The 17398-nt window shown below is 58.1% G+C and overlaps 2 protein-coding genes across 2 annotated transcripts; one reads left to right on the top strand and one right to left on the bottom strand.

The window, feature by feature from the left end:
* The first annotated feature begins 419 nt into the window (after window positions 1-419).
* FGF22 (fibroblast growth factor 22) lies at window positions 420-3644 on the top strand. The gene is made up of 3 exons (XM_030966961.1): window positions 420-696; window positions 3124-3227; window positions 3450-3644. The coding sequence occupies exons 1-3, from the start codon at window positions 420-422 to the stop codon at window positions 3642-3644; spliced, it is 576 nt and encodes a 191-aa protein (XP_030822821.1).
* A 1922-nt stretch (window positions 3645-5566) lies between these two features.
* On the bottom strand, window positions 5567-13843 carry RNF126 (ring finger protein 126). The gene is made up of 9 exons (XM_030966608.1): window positions 13716-13843; window positions 11111-11169; window positions 9821-9884; window positions 8758-9002; window positions 8154-8222; window positions 8001-8070; window positions 7693-7786; window positions 7006-7121; window positions 5567-6799 (listed from the first exon to the last, which is right to left on the bottom strand). The coding sequence occupies exons 1-9, from the start codon at window positions 13788-13790 to the stop codon at window positions 6647-6649; spliced, it is 945 nt and encodes a 314-aa protein (XP_030822468.1). The 5' UTR covers window positions 13791-13843; the 3' UTR covers window positions 5567-6646.
* Between the last annotated feature and the right edge of the window lie 3555 nt (window positions 13844-17398).

The following is a 17398-nucleotide window of genomic DNA, read 5'->3' as shown; positions in this document are numbered from 1 at the left end:
GGAGCGCGGAGCCCCGGACACGGCGGAGGCTCCGGGAGGTGGCGGGGCCGCGGGAAAACGGTGGAACCCGGCTGACGCGCGCCTCTCCGGCCCGAGCTCAGCGCGTCTTAGGTCGGGCCACAGACGGACACCACCCTCCGCAGCCCTGCGCCCTCCGCCTCTCCCCGCGCTCTGTGCCCGCGCCGCCCGTCCCGTGCCCGCCCATCGCGGCTGACGGCGGATACCGGAGTGTGCCGTCCACCCGGTGGTGGGCAAGTGACCGCGGGCAGTGACCCGAGACAGCCGTCGGGGCGCCGATTTATGAATGGGAGGCACCGCCCCGGTCCCCGCCCCGCCCTTTGGCCGCCACCGCCCCGCCCCGGGCCGCCCATCCCGGCCGCTCGCGCCGTCGGGGCCGGTCGCCGGTCGCCGCCGTGGCCATGGCCCATGGCCCGTCGCCCGCCTGTCGCCCGCCGCCCGCTGCCATGAGGCGCGGGGGCCCCGCCGCCATCGCCGCCTGCCTGGCCGGGGCATTGGCCGTGCTGGCGGGGCCGGGGCCGGGCAGTGCCACCGGGACCGGCCGGCGGCCTCCCCGCAGCTACGGGCACCTGGAGGGCGACGTGCGCTGGCGGCGGCTCTTCTCCGCCACCCGCTTCTTCCTGCGCATCGACGGCGGCGGCGGCGTGGAGGGAACGCGCTGGAGGGAGCGGCCGGGCAGTGAGTGGGGACGGGACCGGGACGGGGAAGAGCCGGGATCTGGGGCCGCCCCCCGCCCACGGCGGGCGGGAGAGCGATCCCGCCGGTGCCGGTGCCGCGGCGGAGGCTCCTCGGGTCGACGACGGGACCCTCCATGCCCTGCCCGGAGAGAGCCCGCGGCTCTTCCCTCTGGGGAAATCTCAGTGCCCGGTCCTCCGGGAGCGCCAGAGCGGCGGGTCCCCGCTGTCCCCCGGCGCTCCGGGAGCGGCACCGGCACCGGCTGCCCCCGTCACTGCGCTGTGGGAGCCGTGAGAGGGGCGCGGACAGCGGCGGGCACTGCCCGGGCAGCCGGCGTTGCTTTCCCAGCGGCTGGGGGTTCCTAGGGGGTCTCTCGGGGGTCCTTTGTCCCATCTCGTCCTGCCAGTTCACGATGCCCCCCTGCCCTGCCTTCCCCATGGATTGGATCTGATCGTTCCCCCACCAACACACTGCGGGGGAAGAAGGCTGAGGAGGAGGAGGGGGGATGTAGGAAGCTTTGTGGTGATGCTGGTCCCGGAATGGGGCATCTGTCCGATGTGGGACAGCAGAACATCCCTGTCAGAGGGGACCATGGAGCAGCAGAGCAGGTTGGGACTCAAGACAGCAGGGTGGGCAGAGGGACAGAGTCCCCAAGGACGTGGCAGTCACTGTGTGACTTCAGCAAGAGTCAGGGCTGCGAGTGCCCAGCTGCCTATTGGGGTGCAGGGTCCCAGCCCCTGGGACGGGGATGGGGGCACCAGGACAGCAGCTGGACAAGGAGGGGGATCTTGGGGGCCTTGGAAAAGATGCCCTAAGAGGGTGTTGGGGTTTGGGGCAGGAGGGCTGCAGCACCCCCAGCCCATGTCCTGCTCCAGCAGGGGCTGCCCTATCTCCCAGCCAGCACAGGACACGGCAGCCAAGCCAAGCCCAGCCCAGGGAACCCTCCTGTGGTGTCGGAGGCTGTCGGGAGTCCCGACCAGGCACAGCGCCAGCACAAAGCACCCCAACACGTTCCCTCCATGGTGTGGCCATGGGAGCTGGCAGGCAGAGCAGCTCCGGGCTGTACACGAGGCGCACTCTGCTTATCTGTGTGCGCCTGGGCTGGGCGCGGGCTCTGCTCCACAGCCCTCGCAGAAGCTGCTGGACCAGCCCCACTGGCAGCTCTAGGGTGGCAGGGGATCTTCCAGGGACTCCCCCACCTCAAGCCCTGCATCTGCCCCAGCCTCCTGGAGACCCCTCTGGGGCTGAGGGAGACTGGGAGCACTGGGAGCTGGCTCTGGCCAGGTACTGGCCAGGCACCTGCAAACAAAGGGCGGCAGAGCCGGCCGGAGCGCTGGGAACAGAAGGGGGTTATTTTTAGAAAAGCACAAGTCCTTATAAATAGCAGCAGCTTCAGACAGTGATCAAGTGGGATGGATTCACAGGCATTCGCTGTCAGTGCCCTGCCGGTGGCTTCCCGTGGCAGCAGGGCTGAAAATCCCAGGAGAGCCAAACGCTGCCCCAGTGCTGTATCCACCCGCAGGCAGGTGATGCCCAAGGAATGCCAGCAACACCGGGAGATTGATGAAAACCCCTTTCCCAGGGGCTGCAGCGCCCACGCTGTGTGTCTCCCACCCTGTCCACCCCTGCAGTGGTGCCCAGTGGCCGATCCTGCTGTGGCTCCAGCCCTTCCTGCTGCCCTGCCCACATCGCTGGACATTCCTTCTCCCCTTCCCACTGTGCCTGGCGGGCAGCGGCGCTCGGGGCCGGCCGGCGTGAGGCAGTGCAGGAATCCAGAGGCCCCGATGATGCTCTGGGTGTTTCCCCGTGCCAGAGCCGCTGGTCTGACCGCATGCCTTTCCCATTAGCGGCCGAGCCGGAGCTCGGCGGTCGGGGCACACACACGCCAGCCCAGCTGTGGCTTCACAGCCTTCCCCCGGGCTCATCCTCAGGGCTCAGAGTGCTGAGAATGGGGCTGCTCGTCCACGTTTGTGCCACCAGGAAACTGGGCATGCATGGACGGCACTGTCCTGGCTTATTCCTGCCCCACAGAGATCTGCTGTGTGCCTTTGTCCACAATAACAGGATGAGCGCTGTCGCTGCCCCCCCCCGTGCCCACTTGGCCCTTTCAGTGCCCTGCGGGAGGCGGGTCAGGGCCCCGGGGCACCGCGGGCACCGTGCTGGGGATGGATGAACGGGCAGAGCTGCCAGTGAGGGGAGGACACACACGAGGCTGTGCTTGGCATCGCTCCCGCTTCTGGGAAGCGGCTGGACCCTGGGGAGGAGAGGAGTAAAGATCAAACCTTGCTTGGATCAGAGGTTCCTCCTCCCACTCCCAGCTTGGGCTGCAGCAACTCCGTCTTTCTAGAAGGACACTGGCCACAGAGCCAGCAGGGGCAGGGAAGGTCGCCTGTCCCTCCCTGGCTCATGCCGCGCTTCCCTGTCCCGCAGGCATCGTTGAGATCCGGTCGGTTCGTGTCGGCGTCGTTGCCATCCGGGCGGTGCACACCGGCTTCTACCTAGCCATGAACAAGCGGGGGAGGCTCTACGGGTCGGTAGGTCGGACGCTGCCTCCTGGGAGGGACTGCACCAGAGTCACAGGCTCAGGGCAGGCTCGGAACAGGCTCCTGCTTTCCCATGCCCTGACCGGCACCCACCAAGCCCCTCTGCCCCCAGGGGATCAGGGAGGAGCCACGGCCCTGCCCTGCCCCACTCTTGGGGTGCGAGGGGCTCCAGCTGAGCATAGCCACCCCTCACCCCCTTCCCTCTCCTGCCAGAAGGAGTTCAGCCCCAACTGCAAGTTCACGGAGCGCATCGAAGAGAACGGCTACAACACCTACGCGTCGCTGCGCTGGCGGCACCGCGGCCGCCCCATGTTCCTCTCGCTCAATAGCAAGGGCCGGCCACAGAGAGGGGGCAGGACGAGCCGGCAGCACCTCTCCACACACTTCCTCCCCATGCTCGTCAGCTGAACACCGTGGGCAGCTCCAGACGGTCCTGTAGGAAGAAAAAGAAAAAAAAAAGTTATTTTATTTATGTACATATCTATTTTTTGCTATTTATTGCTTTATTTTTAACGCACGGCAGAGGGATGTGGAAGGTAGATGCTCCAGGCTTAGCCGTGTGGGGCTGTGGTTCTCCCACTGTTCCCAAATTTGCCCTAAACCAGGACAGCCTGGCACAGAGCTGGTGTGGGGAACACGACTGGAGCAGGGGCCAGGATCTGCTAATGGCATCTCTGCAGGGCTGGGATGTACCAGCAGGTTGTCTGTGTCCGAGCTTCCGTGGCAATTAAAGCTGTGTTCGTGGTCTGGAACAGGAGCAGGTCTTGGAGCTTTGATGGTGAACTTGGCTTGGGATGGGAGGGATTGGCTCCCGTGTGGTTGTGGCTGCAGCCACCAGTGTCACTGCTGTCACTGGCAGAGACCCCAGCTGGTCCTTTGCCACATCCAGCTTCTCATCGACCCCCGCCCACCCTGCAGGAAAACAGCCACGGTGCTTCAGTGGCACAAAGGAGGGAGCAGGAGCCAGCCCAGATCCTCAGGCAGACACAGCTCCAGGGCTTTGGCCACAGCCGGTGCCAGTCAGTCCTTCAGCCCAGCTCTGCATCCTCATCCCCAACAAAAACACAGCTGGGACAGTGGACAGTGCTGAGGAGCAGCCCCTCCCCTGGAGGGCAGCATGGCCAGGAATGGCACCTGCACCTCAGTGTCCTGGCCAGGGCACATCCCTGCACCTCCTCACTCCTGCTGTGGCCAGGCCCAGCATCCCGGTCACTGTCACGTCAGACAGCAATGGCCCCAGCAAAAACCACCAAACTCGTTCCATTTCTGACCCAACCAGCTCCAAATGAGTCTGAGAAGGAACAGCCACTGTATTAACCGTGCTGACTGTGGTGAGCCCCTGCCAGGTGGGCAGCACCTGCCATGCACCCACCCAAGACTTTGCTCAGCTCACTTGAAACCCATCTGAACACTGCTCACACAGAAATCATCCCCAAGCACCTGGGGGAGCCAGGATCCCCCTGTCACAGCTGAAATAGTGGGAGAGGGAAGGATTTTCCAGGTCTCTTGTTTTGGTGACTAAACAGCAAAGCCTTTCCTCAGTGTTGGGTCAGCCGATGGACACGTGCAGGTTTAGCTGGGACCTTCTTTGCTGCCACTCACCTCAGCAGCCCAGGCTTCTGGCTCAACCCCTGGCAGAGGATGAGCCATTAACCCCGACACACCAGTCCTGAGATAAACCCTCCTGGGAGATGAAAGGCGCCGCCACACTGCCCAGCCAAGCCGAGGAAGAAAAACAGTCCAGGCAAGTCGCTCCCTGCCAGCCCCTGGCCCTGGCACACAGCTGGGGACACTTTCTCCAACAAACCAACTTCTTGTGTCCTGAAATGGCTCAAGAAATACCAAACCATCCTTCCCCCTCCTCCTCAAGGAGGTTCATCTCTTCTCAGGAAGCTCATGGAAGGGGGCCAGGTCATGGGGTGATGCTGCTTTAGAAGAGACATCCAAGCTCTGCTGGAGCCAGCACCTTCCCCAGCAGCCCCAAAAGCTGAGGGAGAGGCAGGGAACCCCCCAAACTGCCAAACCCTCCACCCACTTCTCCCACAGGGCCAGGTTCTCCCCTGTCTGCTCTGGCCTCTGCCACAGGGCAGTCCAAAATGTGGTACCACCACAGACCCCCAGCCCTCCAGGAAACCTCCTGACCACCTCAGGTCCCTGTGTGGGGAAGGGGCTCCCAGTGATGATGGTGAGAGCTTCTCCTCTCATGCCTCAGGGCCCAGGAAGCAGGGACATGGCAGGCAGTCACTGCCCTCTCTGGTGACATTCTTGTCATTCTCCGAGCTCCAGCTCTTTCACAGAAACTGAGTCACAAACATACCTGGATATTTTTCTCTCTCTCCTTGTTTTAATCAGCTCTATTTTAAGTAGCTTTGCAATACATTTTTTTTTTCTCCAAAACGTTGTTTTCCTGGTAATTACTCGGTCACAATGAGATTTGCTGGTCCTCGTTCTGCTGCACACCCAGTCCTGTGTCGGCCCAGCAGAACAGCCTGCCCCGGCTGCGAGGGGGGCAGGACTGTAAGGGGGAAGAAGGTGTAAAAAATAGAAAACACCAGGCGAGGATGATTCCAGCTGCGATCCTTGGCTACCTGTGCAGTGATCCACAGGCTGGCAGTGGCTCCCACCGGAACTCCCAGCACGCAGGAGGGCTCAGAGAGGCCCAGCCTGCCTGGGGAAGGCAGGACAGCTTGGTGGCCTCAGAGCTTACCCTGTAGCTTTCCTCAAATCATGCATAATGGCTCGCAGAGCTGAAATGTCCATTTATTGACAACAGTAATAATTTAAGATTATAAAAACCCCTTTCAGTGTTGAGTATCAGCGGGCGAGGTTATAAAGAGAAATAAAAGGGACTTGAGATGGGACAGGGAAGGATCCCGGGGTCTACTTGAGAGTTCCTGTTTCAGTGACAGCTATTGGTCCTCCCCAGCTGGTGATCCTGGGGGGGGAGGCAGCATCCTTATGCTTCCATTTTAGACGTCAATTCCAAAGCAGAAAAGATAGTATCCAAGGGGAGGAGGAGCAAAAGAAATAAAAAGAAAGGGATCTCAAATTCAAACCCATACAAACAACCTTTCCATTCGGGATTCAACCACTCGCTCAGCACCTCGGGGTTCCCAGCCGGGGAGCGCAGCAGCCTCGCACTGCAATGGGTAAAGTCCACGCAAAGAGGATGTTTTTATTGACAGACAGAGCTCTTTTCCCCCCTTTTTCATCACAGAACTTGAGGCTTCTCATCTCTGAAGGACCCAGAGGCTCCGTGTCTTCAGAAATCAAAAGGAAATTCTGGGGGCACTGCTCCTGCCTCGTCCCCTCCCCTCGCTCTGCTCTGGAAGCCCCTTTGGCTGCTCGCGGTGCCCAGGGAGGGAAGGGGAACAGTGGAAGGGCCCCGGGGACAGAGGGTGCGTTAAGATTCATGAGTTGTTCGATGAGTTTTCATTACTTGGTGAGCTGGAGGAAGAGGAGGAGGAGGAGGATGACGAGAAGTTCATCCCTGTGAGTCCTGGGGGGTTTGTGGCAGTGTTTTGTCCGCTTAAACTTTTCCGGCAGACGGGACACGTGTCATGCTTTGGGGAGCAGACAAAAAACAAAACAAGAAATGGGGAAACGGGATTAGAAACACAACAGGGGAGCAGCACTCGAGGAATGGGCTGGGATGACACTCCATCCTCTGACCACAGGTGCTCAGGCCTCATCATGGAGGTAGGAAAATATTTACAGAGGGGAGCAGGAGCAGACAAAGCCCCCAGTGCTGCAGGCCCCAGGCACTCACCTGCTCCAGCCACGGGACGATGCAGCCGTCGTGGAACAGGTGATTGCACGGTAACTGCCGCACGTTCTCCCCAACTGTGTAGTCTTCCTTACACACAGGGCACTCCAACCCGGAATCTGCATGGCACAGGGAAAGCCAAGCCCAGCTGAGCAAAGGAGGAGAGAACGAGGTGCAAAGCTCCTGACTCAGGACTCATCATCCCTCTCCCCTTCCCTACCACGGCTCCATCTCTGTCAGGAGGAAAGCTTGGAGCTCTGCAGTCCCCACACCATTCCTGTCAGGAGGAAAGCTTGGAGCTCTGCAGTCCCCACACCACTCCTGTCAGGAGGAAAGCTTGGTGCTCTGGAGTCCCCACACCACTCCTGTCAGGAGGAAAGCTTGGTGCTCTGGAGTCCCCACACCATCACCCCACCTCCCCCTGCCCAGGCTATGCCTCATCCTTCCTTTCCCTTCTGCTTTTCCATCTCTGTCCACACTGAACTTCTCACAATCTCCCCAGGGCAAATCCATCCAGCCTACACTGCTCTTTTTTTTGTGTGAGTGTAGCAGAGCCCCTTCAGCTCTCTGCCCACTTTGAAATGTTTTATGCCTCAAAGGTACAAACAGACAAAATTCAAGTCCCAAGAAAACATTACAGAGAGCTTCCAGTGAGCACCCTGTGCACAACTCCATGGAGCAGACACATACCTACGTGCTCCTGTGTGATCTGTATGGTGGGGAGGGCCTGGATCTTCTCTTTGTCCGCTGGCGGCGGTCCAGTGTTTTCAAACTGATTCAGTAACTGGAAAAACAACCAGCCAGGCAGGCAGAACAGAGAGGTGAGCTCAGCAGCACACAGAATCCACTCGTTTCCTGAGCCAGGGCACCTGGACCCTGCACTGTGGATCCTTTCTCATTGCAGTCCCCCAGCCCCTCGTTCCCTGCACCCCCAGAGGTGCTGCCCCTCCTGCAGCACTGCACAGGAGGATGGAGATTGCAGGGAATCCCAGTTTTACCTGTGTGATAATCGCATCCAGGCCGTTGGCACCCCAGGCGTAGTCCATCGGATTTGAGTGCAGGACTCCCCTGAGGAGCAAGGACAGCAAGTGAGTTCATCCTGGAGCACCAAGGAGACACTGTCAGAGAGAGCAGCACATCCTCCAACTCACCAAGGGCCCAGGCCTAGGTTTGGAATTGTGGTCGGTGCAATAATTCCATTGACCAGCTGCTGGATAATTCTGAAAGACAAGAAAAGCAGGATTGTGTAAGAAATAAGAAATAAAGTTTGCTGGCTCCCAGCCCAGCACCCCAGCGTGGAGGGAGAGGCTGAATAAGCTGAATACTGTCACATTGTTGGGGGCAATTAAAAATACCCTACAGCAACTGCAATGGCAGCTTAGGGAGTGATCAGCCACTGATAAAATTTCAATATTTGATTCATAAGAGGACAATTCCTGACACAATGGCGAGTGGCTCCCAAGATGCCACTTACACACTGTCTGGTGTTCTCTTCAAGTACAACAGTTTTGAAACACCTGGCAATGACCAGGGAATATTCTCCCACTACAGGGCAAACTCCTAAGCAGAGTCCATGCCACACTCAGCTAAAACACCCCAAACAGACCCCAAAAGCAGGAGCTGCCAACAGGCTCAGGCAGCACACAGATGTCACCCACAGCAGCACCGGAGATCTTTAGGATGCTGCTCCAATAAACCAGGAGAAAAGGTGAGGAACAACAGGGGTTCCTCCTGAGGTGCCAGAGTGGTTCTCACCCTTCCAGCGTGGGGACTCCCTCGTGCCTGCCCGAGGCTCGGCGCGTGGCCAGGCGGGCGCGGGGCTGCCGGGCGCCGTAGCGGTGCCGGGACTGGTGCTCGCGCTCCCGCCGGTTCTCCGAGTCCCGGTTGTCCTCTGCCTGCTGCACGTTGGACCCGAAGGGAAACTCAAAGCTGTCGTCAAAGAAGCCGAAAGCAAACTGGCCATAGCCCGGGGGCAAGGTGAACAAGTGCTGATCCACGTTCTGGAGGGAGGGAGGGAATGCAGAGAACACTGTGACAACAGGAGGAACAGCCCTCAGCTCCCCTCAGCTTGGTAAAATTCAGAACAGGACAAAGATGCTGCTGGACACCTCCAGTTCAGCCCCTGCAGTCCAGCACTAACCCTGGAGTCTGCCACACTTCACCAAAATACCCATAACTTGTTTGCTCTCACTCTGACATTGCTCCAAGTGCACTTCATGACCAGCTCTAATTGGAACATGACATACCTGCAGCAGCAGTTCCAAAGTCTATGAGTAAATACATGTGTGCTAATATTTTCTCTAATATGAGTGATCAGAATAAATAGTTTGTAGCGAAACGAGAAGGTCAGTTCCAAATCACAGCCCCTAAAAGTTCTGGGATGCTTGGATCAAAGTTCCAAGCACTGCTGGTGTTCCAGCAGCTGCCCACAGCCTGGGGTGACACTGGGACCAGCACCCTTGGGAGCAGCTCAGTGAGGAACAGCCACTGGAACTGCACACAAAGGCAGAAATAATCACAGTTCCCTGCTTTCTCTTTGGTGTGTCACTGCTGCTTCCGAGCTGAGGCTACTGCATAGCAACACACCCAAATCCTGCTGAGCCCCCCCCAGTGGGAATCAGCTGAGTGATGGTCCTATGTAACACACACAGCAAAAATATGGGATGTGGAGATTTCAGGAGCAGCATGTGGAGGATATTAATTCCTCCTTTCCAAGTTCTGTCATGACCTGGGAAACGTTTAAACAATGCACTATTGGAAAAATATTCAATCCAGTGGCAAAGCAGAAGGTGGTGGAAGAGTGAAAGGACTCGCTCACCTCAAAAGGATGCCTGCTCTGATCAGGGGCTGATGTGGAGGAGCTGGTCTCATTGTCAGCATTCCTGTGGAGAATGAAGAGCACTGGTAATCTTCTCACAGCTGCTTCCAAGGCTTTTCTGCCCCTCCTCTCATCCCAGGGCAGACGCAGCTCAACAGAACCTGGTCCTCCCTCAGCTGCTCATTTTCTGATTGCCTAGATCAATTTTCCCTCCCTGAATCTTTCATTTTCCCACATCCTCATCCATTTCTCCCTACTCTATTAGATCTCAGAGCCTGCAGAGAAGTGCCTGAACCACGATGTCAAGCGAGGATTTGCCCCACAATCCATCTCAAACACACCAGCTAATCCTCCAGAGCACCAGGAAGACTTAAGGCACAAATGCTGATCTCTGTGACCCCAAGACACAGAAGTCTAATCTTGAATCAAAGAAACTTCTCTACTGCAGCAGCACACAACCAAACAGCTGAGGATATTGGGAAAACTCTAATTCTTGTCAGACTTCTGCTTTTAGAGCTGCAGGAACATTTCCTGCTCAGACCCAAGTTCATGGTACTGAAACCACTGAGATGCAGCAAATATGTGACTCTGCCAAGGTCACAGGGAATCACCAAAACAGTCAGGATCAGCCAGCATGGATTTTCTGGCTCCAGGGCTGGTGATCAAACAAAACATCACCTGCTCAGTGCAGAAGCCCCAGGCCATGCACCACAATCAGCAGGCAGCAACACCCATTGCCCCTGGCCCCTGCACTGCCAGTCACAGCTGGGGCCCCACAAACACAACTGAAACATTTTAAGACATTCCTGCAGCTTGTACCACCAGTGGCAGCAGAGCAGCACAGGAACACAGACCTCACTGCTCTAGGGCAGAGTCCAAAGTCTCAGCCACAACGTTTTGCTGTTCATTCCCAACACAGTCACTACTTACACCGAGGTGTCCGTGCACTCACCATTCCCAGATCCCTCTCTCTGGGGTTATCTCTGCCCTGATCAGGTCAGAGCCACCACACAGCACAGGGAAAACCTCCCCACCACTTCTTTATGTTTGTTTGAAATCAAACCATTCCTGCCCCACCCCTGAGCAGAGACATTGGACACTCAGCATTGCCCACACTGGCCCGTGGATGCAAACTCTGTCAACAAAGCACTGTATTCCAAAAGTGAGGAAAGATGAGCTAAAGCTGGGGCAGAAGCAATAGAAACGGTGCATTAACATTGCCTTTGAACTAGGAAGGGAGCAAAGCAACCTGGGCTCAGTGGAGCACCAGCCCCTGGGGCAGCACATTACCTCGGCTCCTCAGGAAGCTCTTCAATAAAACCAGACTCACACCGTGGGCAGATGTAGTCCTGCAGGAGAAGACACACTGGGTGAGAGGAGGAGGTGGCACCTCAGAGCTGCAGGCTGTGACAGGGTGGGAGGGTCCTGCAGTCTGCCAGCCTCAGCACATGCAACAGTCCCAGAGCCAGAGAGACCCCAAAGCCCAACATTTCCTCCCAGAGCTCAGCCTAAGCCTGTGGGAGCTCAGCTTAAGAATGATGAGGGTGATGCTGATTAACCCCCAGTACAGACACAGCTGATGCAGTTCCAGTGAAGTGAAAGTGAAACCCCCAAGGCCCCCTGCACAACAAACCCACAAACTTTGGCCCAGCTGTGTGTTTGGGGAGCAGGACAGGACGTGGGAATGGCAGCAGGGACTTGGTGAGGTCGTGGTGCTCAAGGAGGCTGAATGGTGCCTGTCACTGACATAGCCTGGGGTTCACAGCCCACAGGGACAGCCAGGACCCCACAGTCCCACACCCAGAGCTCACTACAGAGACCTGTCACCATCCCTGAGCATGCCAGGACAGACAGGCAGAGTGTGCAGCCCCTGTGACAGCCACCTCCTCACAATTCCTGGGCTTAGTGAGGAGAAATTTATCCTCTACAACCAGCCCAGAACACTGCAGACCTTGAAAGGGAACTGTTTCACTTCCCAGTGCTCAAGAAGCAGCCCAGAGCCAATGTCATCCCCCGTCCCACGGCAGGCACACACCACCCCAAATCCCTGCGCTGGCAGAGCCAGCCTCAGCACAGAAGGCATTTAAGAGCTTCTAAAAATAATGTTTGCCACTTCCTTTTGCTGCTCTGTTGGAACTGGCACAGCCCTGAGCCAGACTGAGGGATTCCCCCAAGGAGTTGAGGCTGATTAAGGCCCTTGGGGTCGCTCCTCTGGCCCCTACAGCCAACCCTGATAAAGCCCCAGGGAATGAGCACAGCTTGGAGCCCCTGAATGTGCTCTGGGTGCTCAGGGAGATACAGGAGCAGACTGGGAGAGCTGGCTGCTGCCTCTGCCACACAGGACTGCTGCTGTGGAACAACCATCTCTGCACCACTGACACCAGGTCTGAGCTCAGGGACTCGTGTGTGAGCAGCCCATGAATGAAACCCCCTGGCCAAGGAAGCCCCTGCCCATTAAAACCCCATTTGTGGCACAAACTGATGGGGACACTGATGGCATGAGGGTGAGTGACCGTGGCCTGAGCACCCTGCCCCAGTGTGTGTGTCTCTGTGTGCTCACAGGCAGCTCCCAGCACAGGGATCAGCACATTCCTCTGCAGCTGGAACAGCACAAATGTCAAAGTTTGTTGTTTCTCGGGCTGTTTGAGTCCCTCCTTTGGCAGCGCCGGTTACTGCGCCTGCAGATGGTGAGTGAAACCCGAGGGAAACCTGGATCCCCAAAAAGAGCTCATGAACTCACAGATCTGAGCCCCCAAACCCAGCTGGCACAGCCAGGTGTGCCCAGCCAAGTGCACACAGCCAGGTGTGAGCACAGCCCAGCACGGGCTGTTTGAACAGAAATCAAGAACTGATTTCCCGGGTTACCTCCTGGCCCCACAGCTCGGTGAGTTTGCCCTCACTCTTACACACGAGCTGGGAGCTCCAGCACGGCCCACCCTGGCCCAAAGGAGAGGGCAAAAGGACAAATCACACGTCACAAAGCAGCCACCCCCGGCAGGGACAGCTCTGCCTGTCCTCACGGGAGTTTCAAGTTCAGTGCCAGCAATGACTTTTTGGGACAAGGTGCTGTGAAAAGTGTCAGGATAAAGAGAGCAGCAGCACTCTCCAAATCACATTGAACACCTCAGCAAGCTAAGCAGGGGAACAACTGATCCACCAGACCCTCCCTAACAGCCCACACTCCTTTTCCACCCACACCGGGACAAGCTCCACACTCACACACCGGATTTTGGTGCGCGATTAAAGCACCTGCCCAGGTGCCTACACAGCACTTCTACCCACGTATTGCCGTGCACCTCCCTGCGCCCCAGCCGCCCCCACGGCGGGGCTTTTATGGTGCTCATTAAACCTCCTGAAAGAGCACCGAGAAACCCTCACACCCCGACAAACCCCCACAACCCCGAGAAAGCCCCACAAGCCCGCGCTGCTCCACCGGGCACCGGCCGCGATCAGGCTGTTCGGCCTGGGGGTGTCACAGCTGTGCCCCGGGGCTGCTGCCGGACGGGCTCCCGGCCCAGCCCGGTTCCCCGTGGGGCGGCTCGAACCGCCTCGGGCCCTCCAATCCGGGCGGACCGGGCCCGAGGGCCCCTCCCGCCGCGCCGCCCCCGCCCGGCCGCTGCCCCTCGGCCCGGCCGGCCCGTTCCCACCGCAGCCCCTCTCCCCTCACCGCCGCAGCTCCGTTCCCTCGCTACGGCCACTCCCCGAGCCCCTCTCAACGCCCCCGAGCCCCGGTGCCACGGGCGGAGCCCCTCAGGGCAGCCCCCGCCTCCCCGGCCGCTCAGGCCCCCTGGGCCCCTCAGGCCTCGCCCCCACGTGCCCGCCCCCTCGGAGCCGCCACCCGGCGCTGCCCGCGCTCCCGGCCCTCCCCGGCGGCCCTCCCCGGTGCCCCGCTCACGGGCAGGCGCGGGGCGATCTCGGCCGAGCAGCAGTGGCAGAAGAACCGGCCCGGCTGCGGCGACGCCTCCGCCATCTTCCCTACCCGCCGGCCCCGCCCCCCGCGCGCGCCGCGGCGCCGACGGCGGCCGAGGGGGGACAAGGGACAGCGCGTGGCGGAAACGCGGAGGAGGAAAAAAAAGCGCTGAGGGGCGTGGCTAATACAAGGGCGTGGTTTTACATATTAAATGAATGGACGTTGTTTGCCCATATAAGGAGATGGGGCGTGGCTAAGGAGGTGGCAGAATTGATCCCCGATTCCGGGAACCCCCCAGCATTCCGGGAAACCCCCAATCCTTCTTGCACCCCCTTCTCCCCCGGCCTGATCCCTCTCTCAACCCCACCGAAACCCCCGAGCTTTAAAATATCAATTTAATTTTTAAGAGAAAAGGAAAAAACGAGCTGCCGAGCCAGGGTTTTGGGATGATTTTGGGGTATCCACTTGATATGGGTGATTTTTTGGGAGATTTTGTGGTATCCACAAATTGGGTGATTTTTAAGGTGATTGTGGGGAGATTTTGGGATATCCACGTCATATGAGTGATTTTTGGGGTGAAATTTTGAAATTTTGGGGAAATTTTGAGGTATCTACGTTATATGGGTGATTTTCAGGGTGATTTTGGGAGATTTGGGGTATCCATGTGATATGGGCGATTTTGGGGGCGATTTTGTGGAGATTTGGGGGTATCCACGTGATATTTTAGGGTGATTTTTGGGGGCGATTTGGGGGTGATTTGGGGGTATCCTCGTGATGTTCGTGATTTTGGGGTGATTTTGGGATGTCCACGTAATATGGGTGATTTTGGGGGTGATTTTGAGGTGATTTTTGGGGCGATTTTTGGGGCGATTTTTGGGGTATCCACGCTGTGCTGCTGCGATATTTTAGGGAGGGGGAGATGGTGAGGCTGCGGGGCAGGACTGGAACGCCAGAACTGTGGGATTCGAAGGCTTCTGCGCAGCGAGGCCGTGAGGTTTTTGGGATTCCGAGGCAGCCCCGCTCCCAGCAGGTGGCATCTTCATCCCAGCATTTCCTTCTGCAGCTTTGCCGGGTGATGGAGCAGCCGGGGAGGGATTTGTGGAGCAGCTCTGGAGAGCTCGGCAGAGCTGGGGACAGGGGCTGGACGCTGGTGACAAACACCTCTGGAGGGCTGGGAGGCCGAGAATTGGGGCAGATCGGCAGAGTTCAGCGGCTGATCGATTTATTTCTTTACAGGTGATGAGGAAAAGTGCTGCTCCTGTAATTCAGGAGGCGCATCCAGACGGGAGCCAGACAGAGCCCCGCGGCTCCGGATGGGGCATTTCCCAGCCCAAGGGAAGCTCCTTCCCTCCCCGCGGCTCTCCAGCGCCCGGTTTCACCGTCGGAGGACAAGTTAGCGCTTGATCGAACGGTGTGGGATGGTGGAGGGGGGAAGGATCCGGCTGCACTGACTTTGTCCCTCTGGAATTCCCTGACGCAGGAGCTGCGGGAGGGGAGCGTGGCAGCGCTCAAACGGCAGAGATGTGGATGCACAGGGGGATAAGGGCAGCAAAACGGGCACAGAGCAGTGGGAGGGTCCCCAAAAACCTCTCACTCATCTCTTGGGGTCTGCATCTGTGTCAGGAATAAAAACCGTGCCCATCCCTCATTGCTGCTCATGGAGAGGGGATTGCCCTTCTCTGGCACCTGAGGGTCTCTCAAAAGCCCCTCACTCATCTCTTGGGGTCTGCATCCATGTCAGGACTACAAACTGTGCCCCTGCCTCATTGCTGGTGCTGCTCATGGAGAGGGGATTGCCATTTTCTGGGGGCTGAGGGTGCCCCAAAAACCCCTCACTCATCTCTTGGGGTTTCCCTCTGTGTCGAGACTACAAACTGTGCCCCTGCTTCATTTCTGGTACTGCTCATGGAGAGGGGATTGCTCTTTTCTGGCACCTGAGGGTCCCCCAAAAGCCCCTCACTCATCTCTTGGGGTCTGCATCCATGTCAAGACTAAAAACCGTGCCCATCTTTCATTGCTGGTGCTGACCATGGAGAGAGAATCACCCTTCTCCAGCAGCTGAGAGTCTCCCAAAAACCCCTTGAGGTTTCCCTCCATGTCAGGACTGCAGATCCTGCCCATCCCTCATTGCTGGTGCTGACCATGGAGAGGGGATCACCCTCCTCTGGAGGCTGAGGGTGCCCCAAAAGCCCCTCACTCATCTCTTGGTGTCTGCATCCCTGTTAGGACTACAAACCGTGCCCATCCCTCATTGCTGGTGCTGACCATGGAGAGGGAATTGCCATTTTCTGGCAGCTGAGGATCCCAGACAGGTCCATACCCTGCCTTTGCCCCCAGCCATGATTCCTCCCCACAAAGGGCATGAAAACCCCATGGACACCCCATCCCTGATGCTTCAGGGGCACCCCAAGCCTGGCAGTTCTGTGTTTCCCTGTCCCCCTTCCTTCTGCTGCCTCGGAGGGAGCTGGGTCTGCTCAGGAGCAGATTTGAGTCACCCAGGGAAGGATTTTTCCCACGGTGCTGCAGAAAGACAAAGTGCAGCCTCACCTGAGAGGGCTGACGAGGAGGTGACACCTCCCCAGGTAGGATGGAGTCATCCTGAGACACAGCCCGCTCCCAAATGGGCCACCCTGCCTGGGAAGGGGGTGTGGGGAAAATGTCCCAGGGGAAAATCCCAGTGTTTGAGGGTGGGAGGCTCCTCCAGCAGCTCAGAGCCACCATCCCACCTGGGCTGAGCAGTGGAGGGGACACGAGTCCCAGACAGGGGGCTGTCACCCTGATTTTTTAATTTTTTCTAACCCTTCCGATGTTTACATTCTTGTAACAAACTTTCTCACACACTTTCTGTAAATAACTCATTGTTTTACATTCTTTTATGGAGGAGGAGGAGAAATTTGATTGACTGTTGGTTTGTCCAGTGTCGTTGGAGAGGTGGCACTGTCACCCTCCAATCCAGGGTCACTTTTGAAAAATCTATAAATGTTGGAGTCAGAAATGAAAAATTCTCTTTTTGCCTTGGAAGAGCTGCGTGTCCACGCCGTGTTATTTTGTGTAGTGACAGGGGGTGAAGGGATTCCTCCTGTGTGTTCCTAAAGAAACTGGGGACTGGATCTGAAACCCCCCACCCTGCCCAGGTGTTGGAGGCACAGGGGCAGCTCTGAGCACGGGCTCATCCCAGGCTCTGCCTTGAGCCCTGGGAAGCACAAGCACCTCCTGGAGCCAGAGCAATTCCTGCCAAGTGAGAAGAACTGGTGCAGCTGGTCTCCCTGCTCCCCTCCACCCCACATCATATATAATTGCCTATTTTAATTAATAAATTGGAGGCCACTCAAAGGAAAGCGGGCGAGATTCCTTGCAGACACTGCCGGGGATTGTCTGCCCGCCCCGCTAGCCAGTCGTGTCACGGCGCATTTGAATCGGTCTCCTTTGAATTTGCTCAGACAGATCGAGAGATTTACATCCCCCACCTCATCTCCTGGAGCCTCACACCTCCAGGCTGTGGGTCTGGATCCCGCCTGGCAGTGATCCAGCAGCTCAGGGTGACCCAGGAGCAGCGGCACAGGCTGAGCCCCGTCCTCAGCACCCCGGGGGAAGCAGCTGGAGGGTGGTCCCAGCCCTCCAAGGCTCTGATCCCTGGATCAGAAAGGCTGCTGGCATCTTGGTGGTCC

This window comes from Camarhynchus parvulus, chromosome 28 (genome assembly GCF_901933205.1).
Source record: "Camarhynchus parvulus chromosome 28, STF_HiC, whole genome shotgun sequence".
NCBI lineage: Eukaryota > Metazoa > Chordata > Aves > Passeriformes > Thraupidae > Camarhynchus > Camarhynchus parvulus.
The sequence above is the reverse complement of the archived record's forward strand: the minus strand, read 5'-3'. Positions and strand labels throughout refer to the sequence as shown.